The sequence below is a fragment of the Montipora foliosa genome, chromosome 1 (genome assembly GCF_036669935.1).
Source record: "Montipora foliosa isolate CH-2021 chromosome 1, ASM3666993v2, whole genome shotgun sequence".
Classification (NCBI taxonomy): domain Eukaryota; kingdom Metazoa; phylum Cnidaria; class Anthozoa; order Scleractinia; family Acroporidae; genus Montipora; species Montipora foliosa.
Genome location: NC_090869.1, coordinates 21782511 through 21810010, shown reverse-complemented (window position 1 = coordinate 21810010; position 27500 = coordinate 21782511). Strand labels below are relative to the sequence as shown.

Here is a 27500-nt window from a genome sequence, read left to right as displayed (position 1 = left end):
ATAGTCAATTGTCCATGAATTTATTGCTAAGTAACTACCTGGATACAATGCAGAAATCAACAATAATTTTTTGAACAAAGTCTTGATTGTCAAGGAAAAAGGAACCTAAAGTCCCCAAAGAAAAACCTTTGAAAGCAGAGTACAGAACCAACAAATTCAACCCATGAATGAATTAAATGAAAGAGAGAAGTGATTCTCGCAGTTATCTGGACAATTCAATTATTATTGTCTCTTAAAGCCACTTGAAAAATTCAGGTGGATTCAACTGGATTCAAACCCATGACCTAGACAACGATGCCAGTGCAATGCTCTACCAACTGAGCCATGAAGCCACTCAGTTGGGAGCACGTCAATTTGTCAGGCTCGTGTTTTCCTGTGAAAGGAGTCAATCAATGAAAGATCATAAAATTAATGCATTATTTGAAGCGGGGGCTGTATGTGAAAAGGAGAATGGTTGTAGACACCACTATGCCCACACTTAAATTAAGTAAATATAAATATTAATTGATGACCCCTCCCCACAGGGGGTTTTCGGAGCCAATGAGACAAATCATTCAAACTAATACAAGAAATCATTTAAGAATCCCAACAGACAGAACAGTTTTGCTTTCAAACAATGGCAACATGCTGAATATGAAACTAAATCAACAGCTGTACTGAAAATTACGTTCAATACTGAACTGAGTTCCAGTCTGGAATAAACATCAAGCAAAAATGATAACAAATTAATAATGGTAAAATCAACCCTTGAAGATTGTTTTTACTACCTGAATTGATAATAGTTGTATCTGCACCTTGATTGAGAAGGAAGGTTTTCATTTTAGCCTTGTGAAACAAAAGAAATAACCACTTGTTAAAGAGTCTGCCAAACAAAAATGTCTGAACAACAGAAGTGAGAAGGAATCTCAACTATAAACCTTAGTGAAAGACAATCTAAGTGAGGTATTGAATGTGTGTGGGAGTGCAAGTTTATGTCATTCTTAACTTACAAGGTGGTTACTGAATGTTACCTGGTCATATTGGCAAGCAATGTGCAATGCAGTGTTTCCAATAAGGTCTTGCCTGTTGATCTATATTAATAACAGAGAAAAGGAATAACAGATACTCTAGCTTATGTTAAAGAACCCACAAACTATGGAAAGAGAATGGCACAGGGTCACCAGCTTTGTGGTCAGGGCTTGAAATGAGTCCAAGATCACTTTGTAGCTTGCTCTGCAAGCTACTTTCCTCAAGTAAGTATTTAACCCTTTCACTCCTATGGGGTTCCCCATTGACGAGTAAAATCGTCTGGCATTAGACAGAGTAAAATCTAGAAGTGTCACTCTTGGGAGTGAAAGGGTTAATCTGAGCAGGTATTGGTATTTTGGAAAAGGGTCATTCCACATTACAGACATTACATTCAGAGAGCAATTTTCATCCTTTACATCTTTTTCGTATAAACAACTGTCATATGTTAATCTAATTACCAGTATAAAAATAGTTTGATTTTATTTGAAAGGGCTGAGAATGTTTTTGTTTTCAACTCCATTACGGACATTACAAAAAAAACCCTATGATTTTACAGGTTCACTTGACACTTCTATTCCTGTGAATTTACAACAGTAATATTGATACTACAATAATGAGGAGAATTGAGGTGGATAACAGTTTATAAAAATCTAGTTGTTTGTTATAATTTTTGTTAATAGGTTTTGAGCTGGGTGTTAAATTCTGTGTTACGGACATTGCACTGTATTTAACACAATTCAAGTGAAAAGTTATTGAGTTGAGTTAATATTTTGGTTTATTTATGGTCTTGTGGTGATTGACGATGTTAAATTGTTAAAAAATGTCAAAAAAAGTTCATATTTTTAAAAATAATTTTAAAGCTTTTCTTTGCAGTACATAGTTGTGAACTTTAGGATCCTTTAAGTCTGTGGATGACCTCATATAGAGCACGCTCAGTAGAATTCAGTGTTATTGTAGCCTGCAATACAGCCGCCTCTCTCTTGGACCGATCAGCGAGAGCCTCTCTCGCTGATCGGCCCAAGCGGCGGTTAGCCATAAGAGGCGGCTGTATTAGCAGGCTAGTGTTATTGAGCATATTCCAACTAGAGTTTCCGCTGTCTCTTGTTTGTCCCTGTACACATTTCCAGTTCTGTCACCATTTCCAAATTGTCATCATTATCAGTTGTCATTGCTCTAAAATGATGCACAAGATACTATAGCTGTAAGATACTGATAACAAAAGCAGCTTTACCCTACTGCCTTACCTCTACCAACTCAATTCAGGAAAGGCCAGATCCCAATATATTTTTTCGCTAAAAGAAATCTTTGCACCTGTTCAAAACACATTGTGGCCATTGTTTCCTTTTTATAACAAATCCTGCCTTCAAAACTTGCAACAAACCAAGCATCTTCTGTTCACGACCAAGTTAGAAGGGGAGTGGGTTTATTCCTGATTTGCCATCACATTCTACTTTGCATGCATGTTTACAAAGGGTTAATTCAATGTAAATCAGTTTGTGACGTCAAATCAGGATAGACCCACTCCCCTTCTGACTCGGTCGTGAACAGAAGATCCTTGGTTTTTCGCAAGTTTTGAAGCCTATAAAATGGAAGGATTTGTTAGAAAAAGGAAGAAAAGGCTGCAATGCGTTTCAAACAGGTGCAAAGATTCATCTTAGCGAAAAAAATAATTTGGGGTTAGGTGCACTTTACAAGAACTTTGCATCAACCTCATCAATCATTATACTAGAATAAAGGCTGTAATTATTATTCACTGCACCTCTGCTCCATACTCTAAAAGAACTCTTGCAGCGTCAATGGAGCCATATTCAGCAGCACCATGGAGAGGGACACCCTAAAACATAGCATCCAGATTAATAGTCCCCAATATCCTTTCGTCCTTCAGCATTTGGATGTACAGCGTATTAACGTTTTCATTACATTTTAAAGTATATGGCAAATTATGCATTACACTGAGCTTGGATAAAAGTGCCAGAAATAATCAAATAACTCAGACCTGTAATATTTCATCTTTTACATTCGGATCCATTTTCCCATCAGTCAACAGGTACATGACTACCTGGAGAAGTAATAGAAGATTATTGATTTATGATGAATTCATTCAGGGAAAGATGTTATGGCTAATTTTTGTATTTGGCTATAGAGAGCTGAGTTATCATTGACTGCGATGAAATATGGTTAAGTTCACAGATGAGTAAACAATTAATAGTTAGTGTATACTAAAACAGTGGATAGCGTTGAAGGCATGCTCTGACTGGCTACTCAAACTCCCAATATTTTTTGCTCTTCACCTCCAAGCAACTTGCCCAGGATTTGTGCCCAAACATATTGTAATTGTTGCAGGAATAAATGAGTTAAAATCATCTTTTGTTGCTAGCTTATCTCACTGTTATAGAATGATACTAAAAACAACTATTCACCTCAATGTTGGTGGCTAGTGGTGGATATTTGCCTTGCCACTTCACGGCTCAGTAAATATCCATCCCTAGCCACCTCCACTTCGATGAACACAACTGATTAGTCAGTACAATACCTTTGAGGAATTTCTCTCCGCTCCAAGATGTAGGATTGTCTTGTTGTCTTGAACTCGGGTAAATCTAATGTTCTTCTCTTCACGTAAATGTTTAACCTAAAATGTGTTACAGAAAATTTCAAGTTGACAACAGAAAGTTGACCAGCAACAAGCTACCAAAGCAGAAGTCTTAAATATTGAAGTGTTGAATATACTGTTTTTGACATTACCACGTCAATATCATCCACTTTTACTGCCTCCCACAAGTCCCAGTACTCATCTTCAGTTGCAAGATCCAGGCCCTGGGAAAACGTCAAGCATCATCACTTACAACAACGACTCAACTTGACTATAAAATAATTACTATTCGAAATGACATATCAAGGATGTGGCATTCAGTTTGGTTCAGTAAGAACAAAATTACCATCTTACAGTACACCTGTATTAAAGTCTGGCTAAGGGCAATAGGAGAAATGCTGAGATGCACAAAAAGAACAACTGCATTGAAGCAATCATCTCCTTCAGAGCAATATCACAAGAATGTACATGTACCATTTCAATAATCTCAGTCCTGGCAGCATTGCAGGGCAATGATTATTACCACCTGGGACCCGTTTCTCGAACATCCCAAAAACTTTTTGGCCCGAGAAGCGATTATAATGAAACTACCATTTGCTTGTTTTGACAAGCAACTTTCTTTTGACAAGTTTTCAAAATTGCAAAAAGCAAAATTAACGAGATGCTTCCGTGAAGCATACACTGGGTTGCCTGTGGTACATGCTACAGAAAATCAGAAGGCACTGAATTGTGTGGTATTGAAATACAGCATTCCAGTCTCTGAAGAATAACAAATAAAAGAGAAGTGAGAAACATTGGCCTCTGGGCTGACATGTTGATAATTTTCAAGTTCCCTCACAACTTCATTTCACCACAAGTGTGCCCTCTGAGCATCTGACAGCTTTGTAATACTAAATTTCACTGAAGTCAAGTCCTGTTCCGCGGGGTTAGTGTTGGGATGGGAGACCAAAACAAACCCCTCATAAAAAACAGAAGCATCTGACCGAATACTATTAACGCTAACAAATGCGAACTCAGCAAGGTACAGATTTTGTTAGCTTGCTTTATGCAAAACAAATATTGATGAAAAAGCAAATAACTATTGATACACAGTTTTTAGAAAGAGCAGAAGGAAGTTTCCGGGACGGGCGATCGAGAATAAAATATTTACGACATGAAAACAACATTAATTTTGAACCATGAATATAGAATATAAAAAGTTACGATCAGCGACAAACATTTTGGGAGATTTAAGTAAATTGCAAAATCGAAAGTGACATGGCCGAAATTCAGCGGGCGCCGTGATTAAGTTACCCTGGCATGTTTACTCGCCAAACAGTGAAGCATCTGTGTCAAATGATGGCAAGATACCGGGTTTTTGTAAGTTTCTTTTTCTGTCAAGTGTTATAAAGTTTGAAATGAAATGAGCGAAGTCAAAACAAAGATCACAATCGCCCAACTCTTGTTTATGCAAAGTCAAAATTACTCTCCAAGACGCGTACAACGTTATTTTTCACCAGGTAATTCCATCATTTTGGAAATAGCAGCTACTTTATTATTCATCTGCGTCACAAGTTTTCACTGATTTTGGGGCTCATGTTGTTGAAACTCAAGCACGCTTCCAACAGGCCTGTGAACCCTTCCTGCTGACTTTCCATTATTGAGCTCCATAAGGGTATATTTTGTTTAAGGATCCACTAAAACGCCATTCGCGTTACATGACTTTCGACGCCATTGCAGGATAAGTTAATGATTCTACTGTGTCAAACAGAGAAATCTACGCAGTTCCACTACCCTCTCGATCCTAAGAAAATACGCGCAGAAGGCTCTATGCACAAAGACACCACTTACCAGGGTAGTGACAGGCAAGACTTTTACCCACACGGAAAAAAAATAAAAATAATAAAAAAAGAAAACAAATAAACTAAACGCAGACCTCGACTGGGTTTGCCATAGGCAACCCAGTAATGATTCTGAAGTTTGACGACTTAAAATCCCTCTGTTCATAAGATACAGAGGGAGTTGTGACACCCGATAAGGGCCTGAAACATTTCAGGAGTTTCAAGAAACAGGCCCCTGAACCTAGTTGAATGACCTTGCTTCCACAAATCCCCCATAGCTCAGTTGTCGAGCATGTTAACTAGTCATTGAAAGGTCACAGGTTTGGCTCTTGCAAAGGAGCACTTAAATTTTTCCAAGTATCTCCGAGTCACCATTAAAAAACTATTTTTGCATTTTATTTCACCTGTTAAAAAGAAGAAAAGATGCATCATGCAACTGGCAATTTGTTCAAGGTTTTGCTTCAAAATGGTTTAAATGGTGGCTAAAGACTTTTAAGCTGATCAATAAGTATATTGAAATATAACTTACAGTACATAAAAATCTTGTGAAAAATACAAATAAAATTACTCAGACAAGAAAATGCTCTAATAATAATTATTGTTGACAAAAACAATTTTGGTTATCTGAGGTTGTCTTCCAGTGACAGTGTATGTCAGTGTTATGACCTCAAATTCATAAATGCTATTTTTATATATAATTATAACAGGTAATTTTGCTTACAGTTCCTAGGAAAATGTATTGTCTAAAGAAGATGACAGTTCAACAAAAGAGAGTTATCCATTCTTTACTTTACACCTACCAATATCTCTTGAGTCTTTTTAGGGCCATTTCTCTCCTCGTGTGATGACTTTCCTTCGATCTGTTCATGTTCCCCGTTTATCAGGCCATCTGCTATCCCTTGATTGTATTTGTCCACAGCTCCTTTGATCTTTTCTTCAAGATTTTCTTGATTGGCCATTTCATCGCAAGCATTGATCTGTTCACTGTTTACGTCCAAATTTTCTTTGCCTTGAGGAGGCTCTTTTCTGGTTTGTGTACCAGACAAGGGAAAACTTTCTTCATCTATATTTTCAATCAGTGTGTTAAAACTGTTTTCATTTGCATCATTACCACTGAGGTCTTTACTTCTATTTGAATTTATCTTGTCTGATACAATCTTGTCCGGTGCATCCTACAATGAAACAAACCTGAAAGTTGCATACTAAGTACATGTATATGTAATTAATTAAAAAATACTCAAACACAGACACTCTGATATGTATAAGGGGGTTTCTCTTCACTTTTTCCCATTAATAAGAAACATATTAAAGAAACATAAATCCACCTGCGAGGCTGCCTTTAAGGCAAGACGAATATTCAGGAAAACTTGTTCCCAACTACTGAATAAGAAAGTAAGGAAGAAAGACCTTTCCATCTGGTTCTGTGTAAATGATCTAATAAAAACTTGAATTAAACCACTACACCAATTAATTTTATTGGAAGGTAGGAGCAGTAAAAGGTACAGTGTAGCAAGAGAGAAGACAGCACTCTCCTCAGCAGCAAGGTCTCCATGGCAACCAAGCCACAGTCCATCTCCCAGGCTACTGTCAACACATCAATGAGAAAAGTGTGGAATGTACACTTACCCCAAAATATGGGAGGATGGGACAGAAAAGAAGCAAGCAAGCAAAAAATCGACTCAAGCCAAAGCACATGGCAATACCCCTGCAAACCTCCATGGAGTTCCCCTCAAATATCCCAGGCAAAATCGCTGCATTGGGTTGGTTTTAACTTTCCCTAAATTACATTTATTCTCATCAAATACATCTTCCATAATTTGTTATGGCATAATCTTGCATCAATTTTATCAGAATAAAAAAAAATAGAATCAGATGTTTCATACCACAATAACTGAAAGATCCTCAATGTTACTTTGTTGTGCTTGCACAGAGGTAAGAACATTTCCTTGATATTGTGTGAAAGCGGCTACTTTCCCAGCTTCATTTTCCCCAGTAATCATTGTAATTCTACCCTCTACCTACAATAAAGGGGTAACAAAAAACAAAAACAATTCATTGTCACAAAATGTCTGAGTTCAAAGAGATTGATTTCCTTAACACGTTTTTTTGCTCAAACTGAATTTTCACTAACCTGAGGTGAAATTTTTGTGTGTTCCCTTTCCAAGTCTAGGAAAAATTCTTGAGATGGCGTTCGACTTCCATCCTCAATGAAATTGGTCGGTCTATGTCGCCTGTAAGCAAAGAAGAAATGATTCAGAAATGCTATAAAAGGTATATTAATGGTTATACTTCCTCAGCTTTGTGTTATTTAAAAAATATTACTGTATTTTTCACCTACAGTGTACGGCACTCAACATGGAACACTATGTTTCAGATTTAAAATCTGTTAATAGTAATGTTGCAAAACAAGTGTACCATTACCATTCCTAAAGCCTTATTGATTTTGGTTAGTCTAGTAGTCCTTACAAGTAGAGCCACCCATGCTGAATAGATGAAAGACCCTTCAGGCTACAATTATTGGGCTGAGGGCTGACAACCTTCTCACGTAAAAATAGCATCACTATTACAGATACCAGTCCTAAGTTGCAACTAGAAATACAACGAGGACAGGTAACAGTAACTGTCAAAATTTGCCCAACAAATGTGTAATTTTTTTTTTTTTACAGCGGTTATCGGTCACACGTTCTCCTCAACAACATTTTTTTTTATAATTTATTTAGAAACTAAAATTGAGGTGAAGGCAATCAAATGTTTCGGTAATTGTGAAGAAGAGCTCCCCAAAAAACCTGTCGGCCGACTGTCGGTCAACTGCTGGCCGACAGTCAGCCGACTGTTGCCCAACTGTCGGCCGACTGTCCACGCTTCTATGAGCAGGGATCACATCCTGCTCTGAAATAAAAAAAAAACGGCTCCTTTAGGAGCCACCAACTTTGCAAAAGTGAATGAACCAACAGATCAAATAGTTCTAGACAAATAATTAAAGACTTCATTAAAAGGGTTTCGAAGGAAGGGCATTTAGGGGATTGGGAACTAGAAAAAAAATTTAAAATGGCGGATAAATGAATAGGTAACAATGTGGGCAAGTATCGCTAGCCAATGCTAAAAACAGTGGACAAAAGCCATATTAGTAGTATAAGTGCTGCTCAAGGTATCGTTATGAACTGCCTTTAACTCTTTTCGTGTAGTTTAGTCTGAAGCAATAGACAAGTAAATGCTTACAATCATTTTAGTTTGCTCCGCGGACAGGTTACCGACACGTTAACAACAGGTTGCCAACAGGTTGCCAACACTTTGGCCTCAAACATAACAAAAACTGTCGGCCGACAGTTGGGCAACAGTCCGCCGACTGTCGGCCGACAGTTGACCGACAGTCGACCGACAGGTTTTTTGGGGAGCTCTTCTTCACAGTTACCAATGTTTCCATGACAATAGTCCTGTTCTTTTAGCAGCAGTTGAATTCGTCCTCGAAACATTGGCGATTTGATAACCGCTACGAATAATTATAATTGTCTGCACTATTTCTTTCTGTCTGATTGTTTTCATCACACCAATTTTCTCACCAAATATCATGCTGAGTTGTATCACACACATTTTCCTTCACCTCCTGTTTGCCTTTTATGCATTCTCTACTCTTCCTGTTAGTAGCAGGTTTACATAATTTTTAGATTTATATGCATTAGCATGTACAGTTACTGTAGATTTAAAACTCAGAGCAATATGCAAAACAAAATTAATGCCAGAGCTTGAGGTTAATATTAAGAACATGTTTTAAGAGTAATCTTGTGCAATCAGTATTAAATTTATACTGTCTCAAAGACCAGTGTATTGAACTATAATTACAAGTTTAAAATCTCATTTCTGAGGTTAGAATAACATCATTTTGTTTACTTCTTATTTTAATGAATCACTTTTCTATTGGTAAGATGTGAGGTTTGAACACATTTTAAACTGAGGTTTTCATAAATCTTTTGGCACAATAATTTTTTTGTTGAAGTTAGTGGAATGATGTTGAAACAAAGTTAACTGTGAACATAAATTTTAGTAGTTCAGAAAAATGTGACACTCACATTATTAAACTCTGCCTGTGTGGGGATTTTGATTTGGTGACGCCTCTTACAATGTTAATTGAACGGAAATGATTCCTCACTATTGTGCTCAATACCAGACCATTTTCTTCATCCACCTGCAGGAAATACCATAGTGATACATTAGTAGAAAACAGTTCAAACATTTCTGAGCATTGGAAATGGTGAGATGCCACTGTACCCCCAGAACAAAATGAGTGTTAGACCAACCCAAATTACATCCCATTACCTTTTTTGACAGTATTTGTGTTCTTTAACATTCTACAAAAACACTGCTTCAAACAAGGTCCTCTATGTCTTTTCTCTTTTATTTCACCAGGATCATCATCACATCATTCTTTACCTTTGGATTCTAGAATAGTTTGGTGTGGCTAATATCTCCAAGCATTAATTTACCCTCCCCCTCACAACTATGATATACAACAGAGGATAAACCACAACACCAGGAAAACTCCATTCTTTACTCTTTGCGAAGAGTGTGTAGGTTCTTTTAAATCCCAAGAAGTTATGAACATAACCCAATAGGATATTCATGCAGTAGTCCAGGCATGCTACCCACCGTTTATCAACACATTTTATTTTAGTATTTGCGCACACCATTACAAACCTTAAGGCAACATTTTTACCTCAGTTTTTTGTAAAGACCCCGAGGGTTGGTTTTGCCCATGGCTAACCCACAACCTCTCATACTGGAGGTGGGTACAAGGTGCATGTAAAACAATGATACCATTAGTCTATCACTAATGCAGCAAGAGCTTAAGACAAAAAAGACATCGAAAACAAACTGCCTCTTCACTTCATATGCCCTTGCCATAATCATAAATGTAACGTTGTTTCTTTTACCATTTAAAACAAAATTATTATTAATAAAAGGTTCTGCTCACCACAACTGTGGCCTTTGAAAAGACCTTGTATCCATCTTTGCCCTTAGAGAGATATGACTTTGTGCAAACTTTGTATTTCTGGGAAACAAAAAACAAAAAATTAATAAACATCTTGATTTTATCTGACTATTGATCTTTGCAAACAAAACGATTGGCCAAATGAACCAAAAGGGAATTTTGGGGTCCAAAAGTTGATTGCCAGCAAAATGGGCCCTCGAGCTAAACCTGTGGACTGCACTAGACTCTTCGTATTCTTTGGCAGTGGATTCACTCAAACTCTGAAGTCATAGTCTTCATAAAGAGTTTAGAAACTTAGGAATACAAAATAGTATTCAATCAATAGCATAGTAGTGTACAAGGAAATCCCTTAATTCACTAATGGCTTGGTGGAAATCACTAAAAATTATATGTGTTTATCACATCACTATTTCTTGAGGTTCATTAACACCTATATGCTGAAGGGGATCTTGATGTTACGAGTAGTCACAATGGATAGTTTTTGTTTTGCCACTATGGATCAAAAGTGAATCAGTTAATTCCACAAACCTTGCTTTTGTCAAGTGGCTCATCGTTAATTTTCACACTATTTTTAAGTATCCTGAAGCCAGGAGCATTGCCAGGGTTGAAAGAAAACCTCATTCCAGCAACCTAGATTAGACAATTAAATCACTTTGAAGATTAGAAGAAAATAATAATTTGATGTCTATAATAATCAAGTATCATTCTATGAATAGGATTTAGATTTAACGGTAACAAAAAAATTCTTCAATCAAAGACTACCACTACATTCACTACAGAAATTTTCACAGAAAACAAAACAAGCTTGTCAAACATTGATTGACCTATATTTTGATCTTGTGGATATTTCAGCTGGCTGTAAGTGGTGCTCCAAGGTCATACAAAGTCATGGACCATATAGAGGCTGCCAGGGGCACCATAGTATGCTTTTGGTTCCACCTTGTTGAGCTGAGTCGTTGCTGTACTTTGTAACAACGACTAGCGAGACAATTATTATAACAATTATTAATTATGAGCTCCAATACCAGCAGAGTCTAGTTCACAAGGTTTAAACTTGCACTTTGTTGACACAAAAGAAAATCTGATTCAAAAGCTCAACAGGTGTGCCAACCAAAAATTTGCTATGGACTGAAGTACTCTTTTAAAGGAACCTTTGTAAGTAAATTTCCTACTACTTTTAGGAATGACCACTTTTGTATACCCTGTTCAGATCACCTAGTTTATCCTGTGTCAATTCATTATAAATCATCATTAAAATGTCAAAATTATTATTGTATGATTAATAATTTTGTGCTGGTCATTTGAGGAAGAACACAAACTACTTCCCAAAGATAGTGGATAATCCCAAAAGGACAAGGACAGGGGACACTGACCAGTTGGGTAATTATAAGTCAAGTCAACCTTAGAAACTGTAAGTGGTCAGGGGGTCCCTATGGTCGTCCACGTTAACTAACTACGAAATCCTTGTAAAACCACCCTAAGATCAAGAGTAATAAGTGAGCTAACACTAAACCACTTTGTGTTCCCCTTGGTTCAGGGAAATCCACCAAATTCTGTCTTGTGACAGGTCTTTTAGATCCAGCTAGTACCTTCTTAGGCTCGATTGACCAACGGGTGCTACGTCACAGACAAACGATGCCGACCAGAGATCCAGCTGTCCTTAAGGAGGAGGATGTTAACCACACTCCTAAAATGGCTGGAAATCGAGCCTAGTAACTTTTATATGCTTGTGAATACTACAGCAAAAATTTGGTCAGTCAATGGCTGAATGCACTCTCCTTACTAAGTGTAGTGATGAAGATGGTACATGATAACCCCAGTAAGTAAGTGGAGTAATGTATTTTTTCATAGTGACCCTGTGATGTGCAAAAAGCCCAGTAAATACTCCTTTTCAGGCTTTAACCCTACAACCTTCTGATTACTAGCTTGATTTCTCTACCACTGAGGGATTGGAGACTCATGGGTTTAGAGCTACAGAAGACTCCTGAGCAGAGCACCTGAACTATTAATCAGGCAGTTGAGGAAGGAGCACATGGAAATGATAAACCATATCTCTTCCCTCTCCTCGAGAATGAACAGAGATGGCTTCATACAGACATGCACATACCTGAGGAAACCTTCCCTCAAGTTTGGGCCACTGGCTGACTCCATTTTCCAGTGCGTCTAAAATTTGATCACCTTGAAAGTATTGAAAGAAAATATCTCAAAAGGGATATAATGAACAAATCAAAAGGAAAGCTTCAGTAGGAACTCACAAGAAAAAATTGCTCCTCCACAATTCAACTTGTTTATTTTTTTACAAATATTTGTAAATTCCCGTGTAGATTCTCCACTCGACAAAGCTGAAAGCTACTGCTCTTATCAAATTGATAAGCACATCTCCAGAGAGAAAACTTTGTCCATCAAACTTTGCAAAACTTTCACTAGCTATTTGGCTAGTAAGCCTAAAAGGTATCCAAAAGCTCTGGAAATAAGCTCACCTGTGAGTTCCAATACCACTAGAATGTCTGGCATGGGTAAGATGGCTGAGAGGTCCTGGAGAAACAAGGTTGGAAATCAATTGACCCTTTACATAAGCACTACTGCCATTTCAACAATAATATGTGTATATTTTAAGCGTCTTGTCTATGACATGTTAACAAAAGACTTTTCACATAAAATAATATTGTCATTCAATTACTATTGGTGCCATTTATGTTAAGTGTCCATCCATCAATACATACATGTACCTCAACCTAGCATGATCTCTGAGTTTCAACATACATGTAGGCTTATTTTCAAATTCACTTTGGTTGTTAACATCTGGCATTGCCTCAACCTATCAAACCCAGCTTAAGTGGTAGTTAGTCTTTTGAGAGATACTATTTTAACGATTTTGTCAGTTTAACTGGGAATAATGTTTGTATTATTTAGGCTGCACGGTTTGGCTTGCCATGGCTCCTGGTTTAGTGTATAAAAAAGCTTCATAATTGGCTAGTTCTGTTCTTTCACAGTTGGAATGGAACAAGTGTGGTGAAAAACCTTATGAGGACCAATCCTTTAAGATGCAAATTGTACAAACACCTCAGGCATTTTAGAGATGTATTATGTGCCATATGATATTACTTTGTAACACGTTTTTAATAGTCACACTGTGTCCTTAGTCTTGGATTTGTAGTACCACATAAGTTTTGTTTTTGTAGTGAGAACATCTTGTTTTATAGTGTACATTAACTTAATTTTGTACAATGTGTTTTTGTAAATTTCTACAATACTGCTTGAAATTATTTGTGCATAATTCTGTTTTTTCCTGAGGCAATCTGCAGAGTGAATCTTCATTTTGACTGAGACAAAACCTTATTGACAACAACCAAAACCCACAGTTTTTGATTATTGCTAATGATTGATTGCAAGGGTTGATTTTTTTAGTTAAAGCATGGGCAAATATTTAAATAACATAACTTCATTTGCTTTGTTTTCCAGCTTTTTTGCAACAGACAGCTTCTGTTCCCCATTTGCTGAATTATAATCATGTCCATTAAACCGGTATCCCATGTTTCCTTTAACACATACAGCTGCAAGCTTAATTGATATCAGTCACCTTCATTTTGAATTTTCCAGGAGGATGAATACTATCTGACCGTAGAGTTCCAGAGTTTAAAATGACACAATCCACTTCAGTTACATTTAAAATGATATCTGTTACAAAGTTGCCTGAAACAAAGAGGAAATTATTTCCTGTAAATCTCACAGTCAAATGTTTACACAGTGACAAAGTGCACAGTGGTTTCAATAAGTACCAACAGCCAACAAAAAGCATTGGCTACTTCATTGTGAGAAGTAAGCTACTTTTTCACTAAATTGAAGTAATTAAAGACAGATTCTTTCAAGCCTAAGATTAAAATTCACTTTGACAATGACAGTCATCAGAACGTGGACTAACGGCGTACAATGTAACTCCGACAAGCATTCTAAAGATTACTCATTGGGCCATTATTAGACCTGTTATAGTCCTTTTAGGGGGTAGGTACAAAAGACAGGTCACAGGTCACAATCCACAGGTCATTGTTTTACCAATACAGAAACAACCCTAACCGTTTACAAATGCTAACATTAGGCCTAAAAACTTTTGTTTAATAGGCATAATTAGGCCTAAGGTTAGCTTTTAATGAATGTTTAGGATTCTTTCTGTATCAGCTGGTAAACAGTGACCTGTGACTTGCGACCTGTGATCTACCTTTTGTATCTGCCGCCTTTTAGGAGCATTCAGCTTTTTCTGGTAATTGTGAAGAACAGCTCACATCCACCGACTGTCAGCAGACTGAGTCAATAATGGTACAAACAATCCAATTTTTTCGTCACTATGGGGCGAAAACCTGATTTTTCAGTTGTTGCGGAGCGAGCGTCACAACATCGTGACCAGTCTACTCGAGTGATAACATAACACATGCCGAAGGCTAGCAGCGTCATCACTTCGATTCTTCTTCATTCTGGCAACATGCTCTTTTGTCGCCAAAAATTCCGAAGAGGAAACATGAAGGAGAAGAATGTGAAGGTTTTAAAGAGTTTAAAAATATTAAAACAAGCTCGAGACAAATGATTGACCAGCTTCTTGGTGAAACCTGATGCGCTAATGGAAGCATTTTGAAGCGTTGTTCAGTGGTTCGCGTTTCTTTGAGCAACATAGTTGGCTCTTGTCTGCAGAATCCGTAGGCTCAAATGCGACTGCTTGCTCCATTCTTAGGAAGACTCGAAAACCGAATCTTCTTTCCTGCGTGTGCTAATTGTCTGGTTGCCGTTATTGATAGCACGAGATTCGTGCCCTGCAAGTGGGCTAAAGTCGGTGTGCATGAGGCACTCACAGAAAAAAGGATAGTAAATTATTACAGACGGAATGTGATTCTTACTGCAAGACAATTTTTACCCACCTGCTATGTAAAAAGGAAAGGCAAAAGGTAAGTTTGCTGATGAATTGATCATTTTGACACAGTGGGTTGGAAGACATGCACCCTAATCTTTGCATTTCATATAATAGAACAGGTAATTTATTCATTCAAATACAACTAAATTAGCGTACTTTACAGCATACGAAATGCAGTAATTGAAGCGCAACAGAGCCGTTTGTTTAAATGTGTTAAAAATCTGTTTTAAACGCATACACGCGTTTTCCACACGTTTCGACGAACGCGATTAAATGCGTTAAAACGTTGATTTCTAAATTCACCTTAATCGCCTTTTTCCCAAATAGGGTCACAAATGTAAACTTTATGAACTTGTTTATGTGATAATTGATTTTGTGCGTGCTCGTGTATTATTTATGAACTTGTTTATAAAGTTGATAATAATTACGAAACAATAATTACGAAATGTTGTAGCCGACAAGTTACCGACACTTCACCATCAGGTCACCAACAGCTTGCCAACAATTTTAACCAAAACTGGCCAACAATTTTGACCAAAACTGTCGGCTGTTTGTTGGCCGACTGTGGGCCGATAGTCAGCCAACAGTTGGCCAACTGTGGGCCAACAGTCAGACCACAGTTGGTTGACAGCCGACCGTCAGTCGGCCAACAGTTGGTGGATGTTAGCTGTTCTTCACAACTACCCTTTTTCTAAGTATCCCACAGTTAACATGAATGGAATTGACCCAAATGTCTTCAAGTATTTCATTTCTTTGGCTACATTTTGTCAAACCATCAAGGGTGTCAACTTACATGAACTTAGGCATAGTGTATTAACTTCAATACAAAGAAATAAACTATGTTCACAAAGATTACCAAGATTGGTTTCTCTTGTTCTTATGCTAGAGAATCTTCCATCGAGTTCAACCTCCAATTCACCAATGGTTTCTTCCATCAAGTCCTTCATCACCCCTGGTTGAATAATAAAAATATCAAATCCCTTTAATTTGTTCTTGTATGTTTAATGTGGAGATGTGGCCAGAGGCCCACAAGTTTACGCCTTTAGAGTCCTTGAAATGACAATCACTATCAATAGCACAAAAAACGTTATTAATAAACTACGTGTATGTTGAAAAGAGTTTATAATTAATATATGATTCCAAACCTTTTAGTCAATAAGTGAGTTGTTCTTAAGTTATGACCCTTTCTTGTTTTTTTTATACGTTGCTCACCAGCAAGTCAGAAACTCTTTTTTTCAGCTCCTGTTTCACTTGATGGGTGAAACAGGCCAAATAAAAATGGATGGTCAAACAAGCTAATCTGCCACCCATGGCAGGCTGTTTTGTAACATAATAAATGCAAGAAGGGGATCTACATGTATTCAGTTCAATAGTTGCTCATGCTTCATTATGGCTAGGCATTCAGTTCACCTCAAAAGTGAGAAACAGATTCTTCAAAAAGATTTTTGACAGTGGTTTTAATAATAAGTGTAAGAATTTTCATTTGCTTTACGAGCAGTCTTAGTTTGCTACCAGACATTAATGACAGCCCTGTTAAACCTGTAGGTGACCTTGTCACAGCTCTGATGTTAACTAGTGTGCATTTACAACATGAAGTCCCGATCAAAACAATGCAAATTCAAGCCTCACTCTTATTCAAAGTCTAGTACACCAAGTATACAACTGAGGCTTATTTGATAAACCAATACTATTATTGTCACTTAGCCTTGCCTTTTGAGTTTCACTTGCAATGATAATATTTGCAATACATGCAGACACACACTCTCCGAACATGCACCGCACAGTCTACACATCAGTGATTCATTGGTTTTATCAATGTGGTATCTAACAAAGTTAGTTCTCAAGGCCTGCTCTTGTGCCCCACAGATCATTCCCTCCATCTCTTTCATCAGATAACCAATCCACATCCATTCCAATTGCTACCGATTCATGGGGTCTGGCATTCCTAACTGACCATCCTTAATCCTGTCTAATTCTTTTGCTTTGCCTTAATTATTACTATTTTTTCTTATTACCGTAATGTGCTAATTTTTAAATCTTCCGGTATAGTTTTAAAACCGTAAGTAGGGAAAAAATATAAAAGTCATTAATGAAATTGTTCCTAAAAACTGTATATTGCATTTTTTATCCCACTTTAATTGCCTAATAAACTTAAATGCTCTCAATGAAAACCGATGCAAATTGAAAACATATCAACAATCGTTGGCAATCAAAATCGTTTATCACGCGTGTGATATTACTTTCTTACTTTGCTAATTTCAAAGCAGCGAGCTTCTTTTTTGTTTAGTTGAAAATACAATATTATTCACTAACTGGAGTAATAACCTCAAAACAAAAGAATAAAAATGTGAAATAGCAGGCTTTAAAGTAATTCACACACAAAAACTGATACCGACATGTTCATTTCATGGCGCCACTGCCGCCGCATAATTAATATAAGAGGTGAGTGTTGGCAAAAGTGTAAACATTAACATTCACGGACAAAATCTTAAAATTACAGAACATTCGGCGCATCAGTAAAATATTCCTTGCAAGCACTGCCTTGAGGTAGAGAGTATTTTCGCGTTTCAAGCGATTTCTGGAGTCAGTAGATCCTGAGATATCGATTTTTTTACAACGGATTTTTACAAGCGGTATCATTCAATGGAAGATCAAAAACAATAGGTGTGAAAACTAACCAAGTTCATGCTCAAGGATATTTTGTTAACAAAAACAGTGATTGAAGTTTTCAATTCAAAACGTTATAAAAAGGTAATTGACTGAATGATAAAATACGCTTCAATCATTTACGATAAGTGTAGCCCGGTGTTAAACCGTGAGTTCACGAATTTCTTTTGCTTTCGGGTGCGGGTTATCTGCTAGTGCGGGTAATCTGTTGAAATTTTTTTCTTGTTATTGCAAAAAAATGACCAGTGCGGGTAATCTACCGCGCGGGTAATCGCCCGGAAATTACGGTACTAATATTATCATCATCATCATCATCATCATCATCATTATTATTATTATTCATTAATGCTTTGGTGCGCAATAAAAGACAATACACACAACTTGGGCGTAAACGAGGGGCAGGGAATGTACTGGCAAGGCTCGGATAATACCCACCGCCGGTATGGACCACCGGATGAGGGGCCTCGGCAACTAGCCGAGGGGGTGCCTCATGCCTGTATTGCAAGGCGGGCATAGTTGCTGGCATAATGTCCTGGGGCCAAGTTAACCCAGTCCAGCAGAGTAACAATATGCCCCCTCCCTAACGGGGCTTCAGCACAGGGCTGAAGGGGTGCCGCAGGCAGCAATTCCCCGCCCATATTTTATTAAGGAGAACTATTGAATAGGTTACAGAAGCTCATAAGGAAAAAATAAAATAAAATAGAAGAGAACCAGAAAGCAAACAGGGCGGGAGGGAGGGATTAAATTGCTCAACGGAAAAAACAGAACTAGTTGAGCTTTGGAAATGTCAAACTGAGAAGGCTCGCATGGCGGGATGAATGAAATAGCCAAATAAGGTAGTCACGTGATGGGAAGTCACGCTCTCCTCCCAGGCGCTGCCCAGTATTTGCTTACCAGCATTAACATCTATTTTATTCTAAAATATCATTTAATGCTTTGGTGCGCAATAAAAGACAATACACACAACTTGGGCGTAAACGAGGGGCAGGGAATGTACTGGCAAGGCTCGGATAATACCCACCACCGGTATGGACCACCGGATGAGGGGCCTCGGCAACTAGCCGAGGGGGTGCCTCATGCCTGTATTGCAAGGCGGGCATAGTTGCTGGCATAATGTGCTGGGGCCAAGTTAACCCAGTCCAGCAGAGTAACAATATGCCCCCTCCCTAACGGGGCTTCAGCACAGGGCTGAAGGGGTGCCGCAGGCAGCAATTCCCCGCCCAAAACGCCGAGATAGACGAGGAGTGCCCTGTGCAAAGCCCATTTAGTGGTTTTGCTCCCAATTTGACAGGGAGAAAAAATGACCCCATCTCCACGGAGTTGCAATAGCGAAAAGCAAACATTGCCTGCCCCAAAGGTGAAAGTAGAGAACCGACGAGTGGAGATAGGGGTCGAAAGTACGACATGAGCATAAAAAAAAAAAAAAAAAACATAAATAAATAAATAAATTTAAAATAAAAAAAAATAAAAAAACCAAAGCCAATGGGCATCGCATAGAGACTGGAGGGGATAGGACCCTCACACAAAACAATTAACTGGAGGGGATAGGACCCTCGCACTAGACATTTGAATGGAGGGGATAGGACCCTCGCACAAAAAAAAAATTGACTGGAAGGGATAGGACCCTCGCACTAAACATTTGACTGGAGGGGATAGGACCCTCGCACAACACATTTGGCTGGAGGGGATAGGACCCTCGTGCAAAACATTTCCGTCAAAATAGTCATTTCCAATAGTACTACATGAACTTGAGAGGGCAGAAAGCCTAAGGAAAGAGAATGTCACAGAAAGCCCTCAAGTGCCGAATGGGCCTTTTTCCTTTTTTGTTTTAAAGGAGAAACATGGCATTAAGCTTAGGATAGTGCTTTCACCCATGTGATGGCTGGCATGTGGCTGAAAAGGGGATGAAAGGCAATCGTATCGAGGAGAAAGGGGGAGAGAGGGGGGGGGGGGGAAGCAAATGCACACAGCAGGCTTCCAGGGGGATGCCAACATGATTGCTGTACCCATAGGTGAAAACACTGTAGGTTCAGGACAATACAGGAAAATATGAATTAAGTTATCCAAGGAACTGTCATAGATCATTACTGATTGTTAGAAAAATCCAAGTTTCAATGAGATACTCAAGTGCTTTCAAGGATTCCAGGGGGTTGTTAGCAGGAGGAGCAAGAGGCCAATGACTGAGGAACCTGACATATTGTTTCCTTTGGAGTCCTGATGTAAGCTTGGTATGTCTTAGGATTCCAGCGACCCAGAATTTGAACAGCCTGTTGAAAATGCCAGTGATTCTGCCGGTTGTAGCAGCACCAATACTAAAGCTGTGAGAGGCAGAGGAGGAGCTGTCATTGTCACAGAGGTTTAAGAGAGACCATAAGTTGTTGGTGTGTGAAGTCTGGGTGAGATATGGTCCACAGGAGAAGCTGAAGAGTAGCTGGCCAGGGGTCTTGAGTTGCAGTTTTGAGCATATAATCTTGCAGGGCAGACGATGCATAAAGGTCTGAGTTTGACCTTGCAAAACTGAGCCTGGCTGTCTCCCAGAAAGGGTCAGTTTTGGACTTTTAAATTGCAGTGTCAAATGAAGTAGGGTGAAGGATGTTGGGATGGAAAGAAATGTCTGTTCTAGCAAGGTGGGACTGAGGGTCGAAATTGCCATTGCAGGTAAATTCGCTGCTTCTTAAGAAGCCAAAAAATGAAAGGGTAAATGCAGCCCATACCATAAAGGAGTCAACATTTGGTAGACTTAAAAGGTTGTAACTTAGTATACTGAAATGCTATGGAGAACTGATGAGGTGATCAGGTGGCAAGCCTTCTTGCATTCCCATGGGAGAGCTTGATCCCCCTCAAACTTTTGTGAAGGACTGGCATAGCCAGAATGTCCAGGAGACAGCCAGACTCAATGTGAAGGTTGTCAAGTGCTGCCAGATAAACATAATCGTGCCGTAGGAGCCTGTATTGCACAGATGAGTAACAAAAGGGATCAGGGTGACCTTGTGAGCAGGTCGAACAGGGAGGGGGGGGGGGGGATACGGAAAGCTGATTAAAAATGAAGGGGCACTCCGTAGGCCAACGGGAAGGGCTGTGTAAAGGTAGTAGTGGTCTTTCCGGGCCATTCCCTGGAGCTCCCTCAGGGGTGAATGGGGATTATTCTGGAGGCAGGTTACGGGGTCTGAAATTGCGCCTTCCTGGTTGCTAATGCAACTAAAAAATTGAGTACTGGCGACCAGAATTTCACAACTGGTCGCCATTGTTAAGGTCAGATCTGTTTGCCAAGAGATGTCTTACTTTTTATCCTGAGACTGTTTTGAAATAGAAATGAAGGAGTTTTTCCGTTAGCAGCCTCCATAACGTCACAAGCCGTTGTTTCTCATAAAATATGTATTGCAGGGGGAAAAACAACTCAGTAAAGAGATTCAAGGACTGGTGTGAGGAATGTACCGCTATGGCGGCTTGTGTTCGACAGGGTGTGACTAGTGTTTCTGTAGCTGAAATTTTCGACAAACTAGGGGGCAGATAGATTTCATTATTACATGTACATTCGAGGTCGGATACATTTTCTCTCCAAAATGTGCGCTTTTGAAAGTGAAAAGATAATGCTTGACACATACACAAGACCATGCGGTCGTTGCTTTCTGGTATCCATAACAGGCCAAAATGCACAAGTTAATTTGGACCCTGGGTTAGATGTCTGTTTTGGAGGGGGAGGTTTGTGGCTGTTTTCCTACGAAAGTCAACATCGTAGGAAGGCCATGCCAAGCCCGCAACTTCCTTTGGGTAATCGAATGGACGCTTGATAGGGGAACATCTCTACCGCCCTTTGGGAAAAAGAAGTGAGAAGTGCAGAACCAGGGGTGGATCCAGAGTAGTTCAAGTGACCTGCAGAAATCACTCAAATTTCTTCCAAACCTTATTTTTCAGCCCTTTATTGCAGTTCACGAAATCAACTATCCTTGTTATAATTTTTTTGAGAAATATGACAAGAGAATCGCTCCCAATTGATCGACAGATAAACAGCTTACTTCAACAACAAATCAAAAGAAATCGCGAAATTCTGAAATCCCTGTTCAAGACAATAATTTTTTGCAAAAGAAACAACATAGCCCTCAGAGGTCCACGAGATGATGATCCACAAAATGCCAGTCTTTCTGGAAACTTTCAGGCACTATTAGAATTTCGAATTGACAGCGGCGACCAAACACTGCAACATCACTTGAAAACTGCACCCAGAAATGCGACATATTTCTAAAACCCGTCAAAAACGAGATGATTACAACTGTGGGTGCTATCATAGTGAATAATTTGTCGCAGGAAATCAGGGAGAGCAAATATTTTTCTATTATGTCTGACGAAGCAGCTGACGTATGAAACAAAGAAAATCTTTCAGTGGTGATCAGATTTCTTGATTCAAACAAAACAGTCAGAGAAGGATTTGTGGGATTCTACCTTTGTGAGGATGGAACGACAGGAGCAGCTTTCAAAGATTTAATAATTGGTGCTGTAGCTGATTTAGGACTATCTATGGATGACTGTCAAGGCCAATGTTATGATGGTGCGGGAAAAAGGCATTCGGAGAGCACCAAATTTCAAATTGTCTTGGGGGAGCATGCCCCCAAACCCCCCTAGTTTAGTTGGTGCAAATCACTCATGAAAAATCCTGGATCCACCCCTGAGAAAACCATACAGAAAATGCCGACAAGAATCGAGCTGGGCTTACTTTTTCCGAGAGGAGGGGGGAACTCTTTGTGGTTTACCGATAAAGGAAACGGAAAGCCCGGGAAGGTCGTTATCTGAAAGGCGCGAGTTTTCTGGCAGCACCGCGACAAACTCAACATACTCACCCTTTAATGTTGCGCATTTAACTTTGGTTGGAACATGTGCTGATAACGGCGACTGTCCTTGAAAAATGGGGAAGGAATGTTGTTGCTGGCACTGGGATGGTTGAGAAGGCTGGCGATGAAGTCGAAGTCGTCGGTGAGTAGCAAATGGCGGGAGTTTGTCGAGGTTGCACAGATTGAGGCGGAGGCTATTGAGGTTGGAGCAGGAACTGATTGGGCGGTAGATTCCTCGATTTTCGTCCACGATGATGGAAATAAGAGTGGCTAACGTGGTTGGGGATGTGTCTGTGTGTGAAGCTCTTCTTGCTTGGACGCCATCTTGGAATAAAATTTGACCGTTTTGACCGCTGTTTCAAGCAGGGCATCGTCAGGGATGGTGACAATTGGTGGGTCTATATAGGATGAAACTTCCTCAGCAGAGGCACTTGAAGTAAAGGGGGTTCACGGTGGAGCGTGAACGTTTCTGTGCGGGTCAGATGGACGCTTGGTGTACGCGAGCTACAAGATGGTGCGGAAGGAACAACGGTGTGAAGCCGTTCAATAAATTGTTCCCGAGTTCCAGTAATAAATAAAAGGTTTGAGATAGCAAGGGGCGTAAAAAACCGCGTTTGTGAGGTCAGCAAATTCCCCAGCAAAGATTAAATTGCTCAACGGAAAAAACAGAACTAGTTGAGCTTTGGAAATGTCAAACTGAGAAGGCTCGCATGGCGGGATGAATGAAATAGCCAAATAAGGTAGTCACGTGATGGGAAGTCACGCTCTCCTCCCAGGCGCTGCCCAGTATTTGCTTACCAGCATTAACATCTATTTTATTCTAAAATATCATTTTGATATTGAGCAATACAAAGTGTAATTAAAAGTATCAAACAACTCACCGAGAAACTTATCAACAGTCAATTGAACCACTGGGTCTTCTGGCACATCACTTGTGATTTCAAACCTTTCTACATTTAGAGAAAACTTATTGTCACCATTGAATGACACAGTAATACAGCTGAACTCCCTGAAGTCAGTTCCACTCTTCACAACTTGAATACCATTAATCTGAAAAAAATTTTAATCTTGTTTGACTAATGTAATTTTGCCAAAGAATTCAAATAAATCATACCAAGTTTTGCTACAAATAGCACAAACCTTCTGCACAAAATAATCATGGTCATGGCCACCTAAGACAAGATCAATTCCAGTGGCTTCCTCTGCAAGACGGTGATCATTTGGACCTCGCATGTGTGTGAGAGCCACCACAAACTCAGCACCCTGGAAAATAATGTTGACTGGATACAATGTGATACAGTGTAAAATAATCTCTGTTGAAGGTATCTGTGATCCAGCTATTACATCTATGGACACTTAAGGATCAAAAGAGTGTTGATTCAAGACATTGTTCCAAGACTGCTGCCTAGGAAAATTTTCTGGGAGCCCTTCAGGCCCAGAATTAATTAATTCCAGGTGGGATCAAATTTACAAGAAAGTGAGGGTGAATCAAGTAAGGTGCCCGTTCGGGCTACTTGTTCAGAAATTTGGTCGCCCCCACTGGCAAATAAGGTACTCCAGGCGACTGTTAGGCAGCAGCCTTCTCGTTCAATGGTAATTGGCTGCACGAAGATAGCTACCATATTACAGTACAGAGATTTTGTACAAAGAATGAGGTATTATTTTTAGTCTCTATACTAAGCACTCTGGTCAAACAAAACCAAAATACAAAAAATATCTTACCTCTTCTCTTAATTCTTTTGCTAGCTTTGTTCCTTCTGATACAAAATCTATGTAGGTGACTTCTTCCCTGTCCACAGTTGCTAAGGTAACAAGCCATTCCTCTTCAACCAAACCAATGAAGCCAATCTGTGTGAGAAAATGGGTCAATCACTACTGGCAGTCATCCAAAACTGTCACCACTCTTTCACAAAGGGACAAGTAAATAATTAAATTTGGTTATTAAATATTGGTCTTTGTAAAACTGCTCAGTGGGCATTTGGACAAACAACGCTTAACGCAATAATTTGCCATCTAAGGTCAAATTAAGGTATATGAGCTGATAACTGAGATTGAGTAAACCAATGAGAGCACGAGAAATGCATTAACTGAGCTTGAAAATTTAATAATTTGCGATAATTGAGTTCAATAATTGTTTTATTATTCACTCACCAAGTTTGTTTTTCACAATTCCCAACAATTAAATCACTTTCTGAAAGCTTTTCACACAAGAGCGTGGTTTCAATAATTACGCATGAGAAGAATATTATTTGCAGCAAAACACTTATTTGTAGGCAGTTATTTGCAGGTCACGTGGTGGGCTCTTGGCCAATGAAAAGGAAGAAAAAAAGTACATCGAATGATAATAATCAATGATCACTTAATTATAATACTAAATATTTTGCTTACTTTTAAATGATACAGCTGTATCTGTAAGGTTCAGATAAAATTCTCTCTGCCACTCCAATGATTTAGTATAAGCAAATGATTCACATGACGAAATGAACAGATTTAGCCAAGACATTACCTTTAAATATAATACTACTGTATGTGCTCTTAACAAAATATGACCACACTAAAAATTGGTGTTCTGCAGAACAGACAGATCTTGGGAACAAACTCAACAATGCTTGATACCTGACCTAACAAATCAAGTGATGGACTCAATGAAACATATCAACCCCCCAAGTATTGACCTCAGTTTAACCCCTTCAGATTCTATGAGCACTGAATTTAAAATTTATCTGGAATGTTGCTGAATCTGTTACCAATTTCCTATTGAAAGAAAGCCTAGAAAATTCATGCAACTCCTGAAAAGCTACACATAAGAAAATCCAATGTTGGACAATGAACCTAGAGTGTTGTGCTCAAATTACAGGAAGAGACAAGGCCTCTGTAGACTGCAAGCAGTCTCTCTTTTGCTCTAAATCATTGTAACGAATGTGAGAGTATCTTTTGGTAAGCTTCCAAATGGCGAATGACAAGTGATGAAGCCCTGAGCCACAAATACTATGCACCCCCCTGGTACTTAAAGCAACCAGTGAGACAGCTTGTAGTCTATGGCCTCTGCAGCTGGCACACAATATTCTTAGCTTAAGATATCCCCCACTAAACCCCACAGAGGATGTTATTGGTACTGTAATAAGTGGTTGCACATGTTTTGAAACCAACCTTTCTTCCACACCACTCAATAATCCGTTTAACCTCTCCTTCTGCCAGCTGCCTGCCTGTCATGTTGTCAATCACATTGCTCAACAGCCATGGAAATGTAGTAGCTGCACTGAATTCTATCAGCTCACCAACTCCAAAATCTGGAGGATCATGAATGTCAAGTAACAAAAAAGGCTCAGATCACTGAGAACAAAGCCCCTTCTTATTCTAACCCATTGACACCTGAAATGCCCTTGGACACCCCCAGTTGACCAGTAAAATTATCTAGCATTAGACAGAATAACCAACATTAAAAGTTAGTAGCCCAAGTCATTTTGTCAAGAGACTAGAATTAATTAATTAATTAATCCAGTCTCCATGTGCTACCAGGAGGTAACGCAACGAAAGCCCTTAGCAGTATTGACCACATTTACAAGTTATTTGTGGAATTTACTTAGCTGCCGTTCTGTCCAACCATATTGCTTTTTTCATCGTTTAGTCTCCAACTGGGATCAAATTTACAAGTAAGTGAGGATGAATCACCTTGTTATATATTAATATAGTTAAATGAAATTTAACATAGTAAACGACTAGGAGCTAGTCTGGTCAGTAGTGTTTTGCAGGCGGTTGCTAGTGTCTTGGCCGTCTGGTAGCGTTGTTTAGTGTTTTGGTGCGTTCTGTAGCGTTTGTTATAGTTACATGGTTCACGACCGGGAGCTAGTCCGGTCAGTAGCGTTTTTGCAGGCGTTTGTTAGCGTTTGATGCGTTTTTGTAGTGTTTGCAGCACTCTTTAGGTTGTGGGAGCCCTGGGGCCGACATTGTTTAGCGGTATTCCTGCTTAGTGCATGCGTTGTTGTCCCATGTGTTTGCAGCATGTTTGTTGCTCTGTTGGCGTGGCGTTGTGAGTCGGATTAGGAGTTTAGTGGTTCTCGGTGTTCCCTCCCTATCCCCCCCCCCCTTTTTTTTGTATTCTTTTTTTTTTTCTGTGTGTGTGTGTGTGTTGTTCTTTTTTTTTTTTTGTATTCTTTTTTTTGTATTTTCTTTCTTTCTTTATTATTTTTGTTTCCACTGAGCAATCTGGCTCAAGTGTGACGGGTGCCTGAGGGGGCCCTGGCGTGGGGAGCTCGTGGCTTGGTTGCGGGTTGGGCAGGCCAGTAGGGTGTTCTAGCGCCTTGGGGATGTGACTGCGGTTCCACCCCCAGGCTTCTTGGGCACCTACCCTCCACTGGCGACTTGGGCGTTAAAGGCACCCATTCAGGCTACTCGTTCAGAAATTTGGTCGCCCACGCTCGCAACTAATGCGCCCCAGCCAACTGGGTGATCGTTAGGCAGCAGCCTTGTAAAGTTTCACTCCCAAGAGTCAATTGAGCTAATTAAATGGGGGAGACTTAAAGAAATCAGTTTGAGATTAACTAAATGTAGTTCCACAGAAACAAAACTTACCAAAATCATGGTTGCCAAAGACTGCAATATTCACATTCAGTGCATTTAAAACTGGAATCATTTGTTTGCCACCAGTCACACTGCTCACTGTTAAGGAAGAAGAACACTCCATTAACTAAGGGTTGTGTAT

At 39.2% G+C, this 27500-nt stretch overlaps 1 protein-coding gene across 3 annotated transcripts in view; it reads right to left on the bottom strand.

Annotated features, from left to right (window-relative positions):
- LOC137993185 (5'-nucleotidase-like) overlaps positions 1-27500 on the bottom strand; it is a 31790-nt gene that overhangs the window by 861 nt on the left and 3429 nt on the right. For 2 of the 3 annotated variants that reach the window (XM_068838890.1, XM_068838905.1), the window contains exons 2-22: positions 27371-27457; positions 25949-26088; positions 24521-24646; positions 23939-24061; positions 23680-23848; positions 16162-16257; positions 13986-14098; positions 12886-12940; positions 12513-12583; positions 10934-11035; positions 10388-10465; positions 9486-9601; positions 7550-7649; positions 7302-7436; positions 6219-6590; positions 3751-3822; positions 3542-3637; positions 3005-3067; positions 2768-2842; positions 1011-1070; positions 768-825 (exon numbers count right to left, since the gene is read on the bottom strand). In XM_068838890.1, coding sequence (XP_068694991.1) covers positions 768-825; positions 1011-1070; positions 2768-2842; positions 3005-3067; positions 3542-3637; positions 3751-3822; positions 6219-6590; positions 7302-7436; positions 7550-7649; positions 9486-9601; positions 10388-10465; positions 10934-11035; positions 12513-12583; positions 12886-12940; positions 13986-14098; positions 16162-16257; positions 23680-23848; positions 23939-24061; positions 24521-24646; positions 25949-26088; positions 27371-27457 — 2307 coding nt within the window. The remainder of the gene's footprint in view (positions 1-767; positions 826-1010; positions 1071-2767; positions 2843-3004; positions 3068-3541; positions 3638-3750; positions 3823-6218; positions 6591-7301; positions 7437-7549; positions 7650-9485; positions 9602-10387; positions 10466-10933; positions 11036-12512; positions 12584-12885; positions 12941-13985; positions 14099-16161; positions 16258-23679; positions 23849-23938; positions 24062-24520; positions 24647-25948; positions 26089-27370; positions 27458-27500) is intronic. The other variant, XM_068838897.1, reaches the window with a different exon arrangement.